The 13,128-nt window shown below is 37.1% G+C and overlaps 1 protein-coding gene across 1 annotated transcript; it reads left to right on the top strand.

Annotated features, from left to right (window-relative positions):
- Window positions 1-11,238, top strand: LOC107103416 (group XV phospholipase A2-like). The gene is made up of 7 exons (XM_015403122.1): window positions 1-314; window positions 5,552-5,708; window positions 7,441-7,559; window positions 8,364-8,462; window positions 8,535-8,759; window positions 9,608-9,720; window positions 9,951-11,238. Exons 1-7 carry the CDS (start codon window positions 182-184, stop codon window positions 10,350-10,352), a joined length of 1,248 nt encoding a protein of 415 aa, XP_015258608.1. The 5' UTR covers window positions 1-181; the 3' UTR covers window positions 10,353-11,238.
- The last annotated feature ends 1,890 nt before the right edge of the window (window positions 11,239-13,128 follow it).

Here is a 13,128-nt window from a genome sequence, read left to right as displayed (position 1 = left end):
TCGCTCTGCAGTCTGTACCTCGTGACTACCGCCAGCAGTTGTTAAATAATTATCGTTATCTGAGGCGTTTTGATCAGATGATCGGAGGGATTTAACCAGCAGCAGAAACAGCTGGCGGCAGAGCTTGCTGACACACACAGAGGAGCTGACAGCGACCAACGGCTATGACACATCGGGAGCCATGGCGGGCTGGCACCGGTTAACAGCCTTCTGCATCGGCTTCTTCTTGGTTCTGGAGCTGAGCTACGGAAGACCAGCGAAGACATGCCTTCAAGACAAGTCCTGTCAGAGCCAGAGACCCCCCGTCGTTCTCAGTAAGGCGTTTATCTTTTCTCTTGTGTCAAATCCAGCAGTAAATATGAAAAGGGACATTTTTCAACATATTCGCCTGATTGTTGTTTATCATGTAGCGTCCCTGGCTCTGGTATCTCTGTTTTTTAAGATTATCCCTGTGATCAGATGGATCCAGATCTAGGATCCTCAGAAAGGAACTGTGTTGACATCAGTTCTTCTGCCACGCGCGTGTTTACACGCGCTTAACATCAGGGAGCCTTTAAGTACACCTTATACATCAGATGACTACATTTCAGTTTACACCAGTAAACATAAATTGAAATATTTTAAAATGTCAGTAAATAGTTGATAAAAATGGTTTTTGAACTGCAATTTTGTGACTAGTAGAATATTAGGGGTTTGTTTTAATTGTATGTTGGTTATTCTGTGGCTTGGAATTTGCACCTGAGTTAAAGAACCTTTAAACCTTTTTGACTTAGAACACAGCTTGCTTTTATATCACTACTGTGTTTGTTTAAAAAAAAAAACAAAAGAGTGGTATAAATAATCTTAACCCTTTTATAGGGCAAGTTACCATTTTTCATCACTTGTTTACCCCATACAAATGGAGTTCCCTTGTTCCTTAGTGAGGTCTACAAGCACAAAAATGTATATCCAGCTATTTAACAAAGGTACTGCTACATGGCTGTACATCTTATTTTGGCATTAGACCAATTAGATGAGCCCTTGAAGGATATATTACCTTTTAAGTTGAAAATAAAAAGTTAACAAGTCAAGAAAAAAAGGTAAAAAGTTAATTGAAAAGTAAAAAAGTAAAGTTAATAAACAAAGTTAACAATTAAATTTGGGTTTATAATCTAAAAAATGTAAGTGCCGGTATCAGCACTAAGCCTCTAAGGTTATTTTGGACCAATACATTTTTTTCTTTCTCTCTGAGTGTTTTGCATGAATTCCTTATTGAAGCAATTTTGTTATTTGTCTGAATATATTCTGCCAAGTTGGTGTTATTACATCGACATTAATTTTTGCCATCAAAATATCCATATTTTTTTAATGTTACAAAGTTAATAAGGTCTTGTCCTGGATTCCAATAACACTATTTGCTTGAAATTTTGATTTTCAAAGTATTTCACTGAGTGCACAGCCTAGACCTGGATTATTTTATGCTTTATTAGATAAAGAGTTTCTTCAAAGGTTGGAAACAAAATCATTTTTAGTGAAGTCCTAAAGAGGCGAAGCAAGAAACCCTCAAGCCGGCCCTGTATGACCTTTAATAAAATGGTTCGTGTCATAAACAGTGTGAAGGAATCTGTAATTGTTCCATAATAACTCAGCCCAGGTGTAAACAGCCAAAGTGTTCTTGCAAATAAATTAAGTTCAGGTGTTATATTAACTCTGCAAAACCTTTGATTGCTCCATTTAGTTTTACATTTTGCTTACAAAGAAAAAGTATTACTTTATGCTAAGGAAGTTGTCACTTACAATAAATGTATGATAGTTATCTTATAGATTATCTCTTATTTTGCGGGTTATGATCATTGAGCACCTCCACCATTCTATAGTTTTATTTATTTTGAACACCTCATTACCAGCTTTTATATGAATCCATTTATCTGAAGTTCTTTTTTCTGTTTAGTAATTTTATCCTTTTATAAGAATGTTTGGCTGTAAGCCCATTAAATCCTATCAATCAGTGGGAGGCCGACTAGAATGATTACAGTTTAACAAGTCTCTCTATCTTGTTGTCTCTCAAACTGAAAACTGAAAGAGTTTTATCCACTATACCTTTTATCTAGAAATTATGGATGTTTAAATATATGCGTCTATTTGTTAGCAAAGGCTGTAGGAAAGTATAGTTAGTCTTTATTTAGAAAATATGGATGTTTTGCTCGTTAATTTTCCTGTTGTAATAGTGCAGATTGACCCCAAGGTTCTGGTGCCTATCCGCTTTCGGCCCCCTAAAAGGGTTGAACGGGAAACAGAGCCGCAGTGAGGTAAACTTGGGTGGGATGCTAAATCTTCCAGTATTATTTTAGTTATGAAATTCCAGTCAAATGAAATATGATAAAAAATAATCTGTTGCAAAGCCTTAAATGCAGAGCGCTATAAGCTGATATGTCATGGCTGTAATGTTGAAATGGCAACTGATGAGTCCTCAATGTTCCAGCTTCTGTCATTTACTGACACTTGGTCACATGTTTGGATTATAAGCTGCTTAAAGGAAAAGTCCGGTCAGCAAGGAATGATCAACGGATACTATTAAAACTAATATGTTCACTGTGATTTAATGAATTTAGTGTTAATCAGTAAAAAAAAATAAAAACAATAATTTTCATCGCAATCACTGAGTTTGGGAACAGCCATTTTTGCCAAAACTCCTGACATCTTCCAGCAGTGATGTCACAGTGCGGTAAGCCTAGAGCGCCATTCTCTCCACTTTACAAGCAATATCAATGGGAGCTACTAGACACATCTGCAATCAACAACAATTATTTAAGATTTCTAGAGGACTTCACCATCGAAATTCACCAGAGCTATAGATTAACTGACAATTCCCATGTGCATGGCAGTTTAAATTGTGTAATACATCAGGTAAAAGTGGAAAAAAAAAATGTTATTTCACCTTTCCGATTCATGATCCTCCACTGCTTCGTTATTGGATTGACAACTTAAAGGGGGAAGATTTGCCATTGAACTTCTGGTCAGAGAAAAGACATGTTATATGTAGCAAACATTTGGAAGAAGAATGTTTTCAAGGTGACTTGGATAATAGTGAGTTGTTACAAACACCAGATACAGCACTGGGACTTGATCAACAACCGATACGCACCGTGATGTCACAAACCGGTAGGTGGCAGTAGTGTTCTTGGACAAACATGGATGCCTCCAGTAAAAAACATTCAAATGAAAAGTATTCTTAATTAAAAACGTGTATCATTTATAGAACAGTATGTAATAATTTCATATTTAAAGTACTTTCAGAAGTTTGAATTCTGAATATGACCGGACTTCTCCTTTAACAAGATCTGAGAGTCAGTTTGACATAAAAAGGTTCCTTAGTTCACAGATTAACTTTTTTATTGCAGACAATAACTGTTTTATCAACATTACTGTGATTTTTTTTTTTTTCATTTGGAAAAAGTCTGTGTCAAAAATGTTTCATTTTTGAAGTTCTTTTCTGACTTGTTTTTATTGCTAACTCTGCTACAAACCTTTTAAACTCACACGTTGCTTTGTAAAGATCATTTTAAATCTGTTTTTCACCCTTTTTCTGTTTATTTATCAGATGTATAGTGAAGCTCCTCTCTGCTTTACAGGGTTCTCCCTAGTAAAAACACGTCAGAGGCATGACGGATGACTCAGGACTTGTTTATCCTGTGTGAGCTTTAAAGAGTCCAGAAGTCTTGTGGTCATATGACAGCACTCAGCACAGTAGCCACTCAACCCTCCTGATTACCTTACTGTGTTTCATGGGAGTTTTCCACTCTTTCAGCACTACTCAGCCCCGCTTCTTCTCCTTTCTGATCCAGGTTAAAACTCTTAAAGCTTAATCGCTCCGCTATGTCTTTCCCTAGGGAAAAAAGTCCTCTCAGTCAGTGGTTGGGGTGTTGAGTTTGGAGAAGTTTATCTGTGTTTGTTCAAACCACAGACTCTATTTGAATATTTGAGCTCAATAGGACTCTGTGTGGCTGCTCTGATCTACAGCTTGTTTTTTGATTAAACTCACAAAAGTGAAATAATGGCCTGATGAACCTCCTATAACTAGTCATTTAGGAGATGTTTTTTCATAAGAACTCAAAACAATCTTGTTTTTTTATCAGGGAATGAATCCATCTATTCAGTCACTGTTAAATCAAGGATGATTTTCATAACTGGGATCAATGCACCGTCTGTTTTCAGGGAGATAATTCTGAGTATTTTAGGATTTGCTCCGATAGCAGCAGTTGGTGGAAAAATCCTGCAGTAACCTTTGACTCTAAGATCAATGCATACTATCAGACATGTTGGCTTCGTGTTTGACTTGCTGTTGCATAAATCCGTCAGGATGACGAAAGTCTCACTGATGATTATATGTACAGCAGAACAGCAGTTCAGCCACTTATGGATGTAATAGAGTGAAAACAGTGAGTCGATTTCATGTTAACTGGTTGCAGTTATTCATGATCAGCCGAAGTCTGCAACCTGCATAGTGAAGCAATGATTGGAGCAAAATGTGTCAAAACAAAATGCAGAGTGGAAGAGGGTTAGTTACTAATAGAGAAACTAATGCAAGATAATAAAACAAGTGGGAATATAATTAAGATTATTAAACTTTAAAGGGTTTGAATAAAACTCAGACAAACAAATGTAGGAAAAAAATATCTACCAGTATTAGAAAAATAAAGAAATAAATGTTGGATATTAATGTTTAAAGAAGGAATGCAGAAATTTATAATAGAAAAATAAATAAAAATCGCAACACATCAAATAAAAAAGAGCAAATAAATATTTTTTTCAGATTTTTTTTTAAGTATTTTCAAAAGGAAAATGAATGATGGAAAAAAAGACTGCAAAACCAACCATTTTTAGCTGTGTTTATTTCATTTGTTCTTTTTTTTCAGTTTTAAAGTAAAAATTATGATTCTTGTAAACTTAAGTCCTCAACAGCTGAAATTTGTTCTCGAAGTGAAACGGTTTAAGATTTCAGTTAATCATGAGTTCAGGATGTTTCACACCCTGACTGAATAGCATGCTAGTTCTGTTATTAAGGTGCATGAAAATCAGGTTAGACCTGCTTCAGATGACAGGCTTGTTCCTCTAAATCCCCTTCATGTTTTTTTTCAATGAGCCAATACAGGGATTTCATGCATTGTTTTTTCTTTTTTTACTGCTGTAGTCACATGATCAATTTTGCTTTGTTTTGTATTGTTCACTGATACACAAGGCATTATTTTATCTCTATTGGGTTTGTTTCTTTAGTTTGTTTCTGTACTCGTTATTTTCTTTAAAATTTAATTTGCACAAGAATGTAATTTAATCCAATTTAGAAAAGTTTTTTTTACATTTTATGCAGTTTTTAAGTTCTGACAAATATTTTTTCTCTTTCAGATTAATGTTAGAGCAGTGATTTGGTTCTCTTGAGCATTTAGATGTATTTCTGTGTGTTATATAGACAAACACCCAGTGTTTTTACATCCCATGTTTTTGGGTTGTAAATATTCTGAGCTGAATGTTTGATCGGTTTCTGGTTTTTGACGCTGGGTTCTGCTTGTTGCAGTTCCCGGGGATCTGGGGAACCAGCTGGAGGCGAAGCTGGACAAACCCAGCGTGGTCCACTACATCTGCTACAAGAAGACAGAAAACTTCTTCACTCTGTGGCTCAACCTGGAGCTGCTGGTCCCCTACGCCATCGACTGCTGGATAGATAACATCAGGTGGGAATCTCTTTTCAAAAGCAGACGTAGGATTTTTGTCATAGATTAGTCACCTTTAGTTTTCAAAGCAGTTTTTAGAGCTTCTTTGTGGTGAAAAGGGCTTAAGGAGGCAGTTGGATTATTTCCAGTAAGAAAAGCTTTTTGTAACTTTGCGGTGAGGTTAGGGCTGGGCCATTAATTGCTTTTGCAATATAATTGCAATTTAACAAAATGCTATTTTTAAATCGCAGAGGTGCTTATCTCTATTCACTATATATAACGTGAGAAAGACACCAGCCCTTTTGGTGGTGGTAAAACGCTTAAAGCGGAGCTGTCGCCACACATAAAGTAGAGAGAATTGCCGCTTGCATCCAGAACCATGCAGGCAAGTAGAAGCACACACCTTTTCACTAAAAGTTTATAGTAAAATCCTGAAATAATGATCTCTGGGCAAGCAAGTTTCCTAAAACTGAAAGCTGGGCGTGAAACGTTTACAAGCTTGAGGTTATTGCAAAGAAAAATCGACATAAAAACAGTCGAAATTTTGGTCAACGATAATCGCAATTTTGATTGTTCAGCCCTAGATGAGATGCAGCGTTCCTCAAAGACTGTTAACCAACCTTAACTTCTTTATGCTATGACTTTATGCAGGCAGACTTCCCTTTTTCAACACTTTTTATTAGACTTTTACAAGCTGTTCTTGATCAACAGACCTGTGGCCTGTCAGGATTTTTTTTGGACCTCAGCTGATTTTTATATTTATTTTTTTTTACCTCAGTTAGTATAAATGAGAAACTTGATGAGGAGAGAAATCAGTTGAGGGAAGGTGACTCTTCTATTATCAGCATTACAGAGGAAAAAGTAAAAAAAACAAAAAAAAAAAACAATTGAATGTATCTTAAAGATATAACCTTTAAATATCAGCAAGTTAAATTGGTACTTTTACAAAAACAGCGATGAGGAAAAATCAGAATATGTAATATTCAAAATACTTAATGGATTAACATGATTTTAAGGATGAGGAGTGATCGGGGCTCTTTTCACAGCATTCTATACAGTGTGTCCACAAGACAGCTTTTTTATAGTAGGATCAATATCCATGTATATAAACACGCATTTACATGGGTGTTTATATAGATGGATATTTTTTTATATATATATATATATATATATATATATAGTTATTGCACAGGGTATCAAATAGTAATTGCACATTATGCATTGCACAAGTTATAGCCGTTGTAGTGTCTCATTGTAGAATCTGGTTGTATCAGGGATGAAGGACCTGCGGTATCGCTTCTTTTTACAAACTGGGTGTAAAAGTTTTTCGCTAAAGGAGCTGCTCAGCTCCTCTACAGTCTGGTACAAGGGGTGAAAACTGTTCATGATGAATAAGAGCTTGGACAGCACCCTCCTCTCAGCCACTTCCTCCACTGAGTCCAGAGTGCAGACTAGGACAGAAACAGCCTTTCTCTCTAGTTTCTCTTTCTGACAGCGTAGAGGAGGGCTGATGCCACCACGGTGTCCTAGCCTGTTTTAAGTTAGAAGGTTGAAACAGCAACACTTGGTCTTACTTCTTTAAAAACCACAGTTGGAGAGGTTGCTGTCACACATCTCAAATATTGTGGTGGACTCTGGGCCTGAAAAAAGGAAATGCTCTGGATCAGGTATTAGTAACGAAACGCGGTGGTCCGCAGAAAAGCAGAACTGATTCAGTTTCAACCACCGGTTGTCTGTATGTCTCCCTCTGTAGACTGATCTACAACAGCAGCACACACACCAGCGATGCCCCTCCAGGCGTGGATGTTCGAGTCCCAGGGTTTGGAAAGACGTATTCCCTGGAATACCTGGACCCCAGCAAGCGCAGTGTGGGTAAGTTAAAGAATCATCAGGGAGTCCTATGAGCTGCAGTGCCCTGATGATCTGAAACCATTCCTGCAAGAGTAGAAGGACATTTCTGGATATTTCTACAACATGGCTCAACATATCTCAAATAAAAAACCTCTCCTTATAGAAAAAGTCCTGCAAGGTTCAACAAAAAGTAGGGACGTTTATGCTCATTAACTTATTTATAGACTATCGAGCTTTAAAAACTGGTGTAAATCTTGTTTTTTTTATGCAATTTCTCACCCTGATCAACCATTGGTGGGGGAATGAACCCCTATCAGAACGAGGCTCATGATGAGCCCATTTGAAGAAAAAAGGGACTTGGGGAGGTGGTAGCCTATTGGTTAGAACATTGCGGTTGGAGTCCTGGAGTTCTGGGTTCATCTCCTACAGACTGCCACTCAGGCTCTTTGAGCAAGACCCTTAACCCCAGACTGCTACCCGGGCACCGCACAGTGGCAGCTCCCCCCCCCCAAAAAAAATAAAAATAAAATGGACACAGCTAGAATGATGATGATGATTATATGAAAGATTTTGGCCTTTAATCCAAACCTCTTTACTGTAGCCTGATTAACACCACAACAGTGGACGGTTGGGGTCAAGTTGTTATGCTGTGGGATGTGTTTCTGCAGTTAGGGATGGAGAAATTAGCGAGAAAATGGACTGATTTTAATACTGCTTGATCCATATTTATGTTAGAATGGCCTAGTCCAAGTACAGGCCTAAATCTTTTACCACTTCTTTAAATAACTCAGTCTCTCTCTAATATATCTTGTTTGCATGTTCCAGGCATGTATTTCTTCAGTATTGTGCAGGCGATGGTGGAGTGGGGCTACACCAGAGACGACGATGTCAGAGGGGCTCCGTATGACTGGAGGAAAGCTCCGAGTAAGATACGGAAAAAGAATTGAACAACTAAACCTCTGAGCTGAGCTTCGGTTAATGTTCTTCTTCTTTTAGATGAGAACAAAGAGTATTTCAAGGCTCTGCAGCAGATGATTGAGGAGATGGCAGAGAAGGCTGGAGGACCCGTGGTGCTCATCGCTCACAGCATGGGGAACATGTACACACTTTACTTCCTCAACCAGCAGCCGCAGGCCTGGAAAGACAAATACATAAAGGCTTTTGTATGCCTCGGACCACCGTGGGCTGGCGTGGCCAAAACCCTGCGTGTGGTTACATCCGGTTAGTAAGAAGCAGGAGCACATTTAGTCGGTGTGTGAGAGGATTAAATGCAGATCTGAACATAGAGGCTTGTGTGAGAGGAGTGTGAAGACCAGTTTCACAAGTCACAACTGAAGCGCTTAAAGAAATTTTTTTTGAGTTGATCGCTTTTTAAAATACGTTTCTGCAACATAACCCTTTGCTCTAATTAAGACAAGAATACAGACAAGCTGAGTATTTTATTTCACAGACATTTCTTGTCTTCCTCCTGGTTCGTCATATATTTCATAAGCCAGTTGCATCACATCCTGTTTGTATCATCGATTTTTTTTTTTTCTGGACCTGTTTGCTGTAAAGACGAGCTGTAATCATTAGCCTTCAACCGCTGTGCTGCACAGCCGGTCTGAGGGGGGTTATCTGCTTCAGTTATATGTAAAAAAAAAAAAGACATTTCAGGTTATTTCTGCAACTTTGCAAACCTAATTCTTTCCACCTTTGCAAACTAAAAAACAAAATGTTCTGTTTAGGTTTTTTCCTCTTAATATCCTGGTCACAGTAGTAGAATTCTAGCAGTATGGGGGGCAAAAATTGCCTTGTTAAGGTTATACTAATGTCTTTTCACCCTGATGAAAAATTTTCTATAAATACACTGAGCATTGGTAAATCGGCAGCACAAAGCTTCTTCTTAATTCCACATAATATTTTTTAAATAAATGTTCACAATATAATATCTGAAGTTTTTTCTACATCAGAGGTTGCATGTATATAACTGCAAAATAAAACCGAAATGAAAATTCTCTGGAAGCATGATGGTGAAACTCCTAACTTTCAATTCTCTTTACTTTGTTTTCGTTGTTCTCTAAATTCAGGTGACAATAACCGCATCCCGGTCATCAGCCCGCTTAAGATCCGCTCACAGCAACGAACTGCCGTCACAACCAACTGGCTCCTCCCCTATGCCCACTCTTGGCCCAAAGATCAGGTCTGTTATCAGTGATTTATTGTTATTAAAATCTGACTGTATCGTTTAAGTTCCCAGCTTTTAGTTTCTTCTCCTTTGTTTACATCCTGCAGATCATTATAGTGAATATTATGCTCTGAATTTAGATTATTCAGTGACATTTAACCTGCTTCGAAGATATTTGGAAAATAACAGGAACATAAAAGAATCAGAAATGTAAAAAAACATTTTTTTGTTCTTTCCGTCTCCAGGTTTTTATCCAAACGCCTACCACCAACTACACCGTGGCGGACTATGAGAAATTCTACTCGGACATCGGGTTCAGAGAAGGCTGGCTGATGCGAAAGGACACCGAGCCTCTGGTGGCGGACCTGACTGCCCCCGGCGTTGCCGTCCACTGCCTGTACGGCAACGGGATCCCCACGCCTGAGGCCTTCCAGTACTCGGACAAGTTCCCAGACGTGGAGCCCGACGTGGTTTACGGCGACGGGGACGGGACGGTGAACCTACGGAGCGCCGTGCAGTGCAAACGCTGGGCAGGGCAGCAGAAGCAGCCTGTGGCCCTCAAAGAGCTGCCGGGGAACGAACACGTCAACATGCTGACAAACATCACCACCGTGGAGTACATCAAGACTGTGCTGTTCTCCCCTTAAAGCTGCCAAACGCTTGATATTCATGCCAACAAAGTGTCCCATCTCAAAGTGTTCAGATTTTACTTGACCCTGAATCTTGTTTTTTGTACAAACCAATACTTGTAACTCTCATATTTATGTTGTTAAAGACTCAATGCTTTTCTATTGGTCTCAAATTTTGATAGAGCCTAGATTTCATTCTCCAACTTTTAATAGAATTTGTGTCAAAAAAACAAACAGAGATTGTTTATTAATGCTGTGTGAGTCTTCTGACTTCCTTCCACTGTAACAGAAATTTTAAAACACATATAATCACAATGTCTGTTATTGTTATAAATGATTTTCCAGATCTGTGTCTCATTTTCATTTAACTTGGTTTTATGTTATCTTTTGCACACATGCAAGCTGTTGTTGGTTTATGAATGTGGTTAATGTTACAAGAGTTATAGACCACAACCACATCAAGGTTTTTGCTTTTAGTCAAATAGAAACAGGTTTTATGATCCCAATTTTAGAGAGTAAAAGATAAGAGGCTGTAATGCAAGGAAGAGGTTCCTTTTCCTGTTTGCATGTTTTTGTTGGGTTTTGGGTTGAATCGTGTGCCTTAAGGGGCTTTAATTAGAGGAAACTTGTAAGGACAAGTCTGTTCCTGAATCTGTGACATGAACCTGATCTTTTTTCTGGATGTTTTATACTTTTTTCTCTTGTTATTTGTTAAATACTCAGACTTTTTAAACCCCAACTGCTGCTGTGCAGATGTGGAGAGAACCTGTAGACCTTAGTGATTGTACCGTGCCATGATGCCCTCACAGACCAAAACGATATGCTATGAAGTTTTCACTTCTGCTTTGAGTTATAAATGTGCATCATAAACAAGCTGCCTTCTGCCCAGTAAAAGACTTCAAGTAAAACACACATGACTCAGACTTATTATTCACACTCTGCCCCTCTGTGTGTGTAAACATATATATTTGTGTATATATATATATATATATATATATATATATATATATATATATATGCATGTTTAAATGTGATACTACCTCATAGAAATCTAAGCAGCCAGTAGTATGAGGGCTGTTCAATAAGAAACACCCCTGACCCACTTCCAGTTGTTTGATCTAAAAAATTTTGTATGTGCAATTATTTATATCTCTATATATTAGGTGGCAAATTACAGCTCTGAACTTGGGTTTTTCTAATTTACAGGTGTTTAAACTGGGTAAAGTCTGAAATGGAGCCCGTTGAGCGTCGAGCAGTGATCCGGGTTTTGTATTTGAAAGGACGCATGCCACTGGAGACTTTTGATGAAATGAAAGTAGCTTATGGTGATGACGCCCCATCATAGGCTATATGAGGCCATTCAAAACCGGATCACTGCTCGACACTCAACAGGCTCCATTTCAGTCTTGACTCAGATCAAACACCTGTAAATCAGAACCCACAATTACCGTAGTTCAGAGCTGTACTTTTGTCACTTTACAGAGATGTAAATAATTGTGCACATAGAATTTCAGACAGATCAAACAACTGGAAGTGGGTGCATGGCATTACCTATTGAAACATCCCTCATATCAAGCATCTCATATTGAGATTGTGTTTCAGTATGTTTCAACCATTAATTATTGTAATAATTCTTTGATAGGATAGTTTAAAACTAGAGTCAATTTGGAAGGTCTGTTATTGGCTTAATATCCATGTAACTTGCTTTCTATAAAAGGCAACCAGACACTCTTATGTAAATTAACTGAATTACATCAATTATATTTACCAGTCATGAATTATTTCATAATTATGGGATTCTGACCCAAGATAAAATCTTTTTCATCTCAAAATGATTTCAATATTCTTACAATTATGACTGATCTATGGATAAGTGATAATAATTATGTGATCGCAGTTTGTAATTATGACATAACCATGATTTATCTCAAAATTATGATATACTGTTAAAAAATCATTTAGCTGTCTGATATTTATGAGACCATCATAAATATTATATACATAATTTAGAGAATATTATACTTTAGAGAATAGCATGACAATTAATTCTTCAAATCTAAAAAATATATAAAGTTCACTTAACGGTGCATTTATTTTAAAGGGGGCCAAGTTAAGATTCATTGTTAAAAATAAATAAATAAGTATAAACCTGAAATTGTAACATTCTTATAATTTGCTGGTTTTGTGTATAGTTGGGGTAGTATCACATTTTCTTTTTTTTTTTTGCTACCCATGTTGCTGATTTTATACTTGTTTCTTATTGGACATTTGGGAACATTGAGAGCCCCAATAGCAAATAAAACCTTGTGTAATGGAGCCATAAAAATATAAACTGAATTATATGAGATATAGGCCTTAAATACAATTAATAAATAGCCTTCTCATTTTTAGGAGATTATGAAATACTGTCCCATAATCCATAAATTACTATTAGCTATAACTATACACTTTTATAAAATATTATTACTCAGCTCATATTTACTTTACTTTATATTTGTAACTTCATAACTTATTTCCTAAAAATAGGTCATGGTGTCATTTTAATGGTGTGGCTTTCTCCAAATGATTTTGGAGAAAGCTCATAATTAGGTCTTAGGGTTAGGGTTACCACTTACCTGATAGTTAAAACAGCGCAGGATTTGACCCAGTAATGAAATTTATCATAATTATCATAGTTTGGTAATTGCTATATTGTTCTGTAATGTTGTAATTATGAAAAATAAACTTTAAAACTAATTTAAAGCACAGGTTACAGGTTTTAGATGTTTTCAGATCATTTTTGTTGTTTGTAATT

The sequence above is a fragment of the Cyprinodon variegatus genome, unplaced genomic scaffold, assembly GCF_000732505.1.
Source record: "Cyprinodon variegatus isolate N-32 unplaced genomic scaffold, C_variegatus-1.0 Scaffold1441, whole genome shotgun sequence".
NCBI lineage: Eukaryota > Metazoa > Chordata > Actinopteri > Cyprinodontiformes > Cyprinodontidae > Cyprinodon > Cyprinodon variegatus.
Note: the sequence above shows the minus strand (reverse complement) of the source record. Positions and strands in the feature narration are given on the sequence as shown.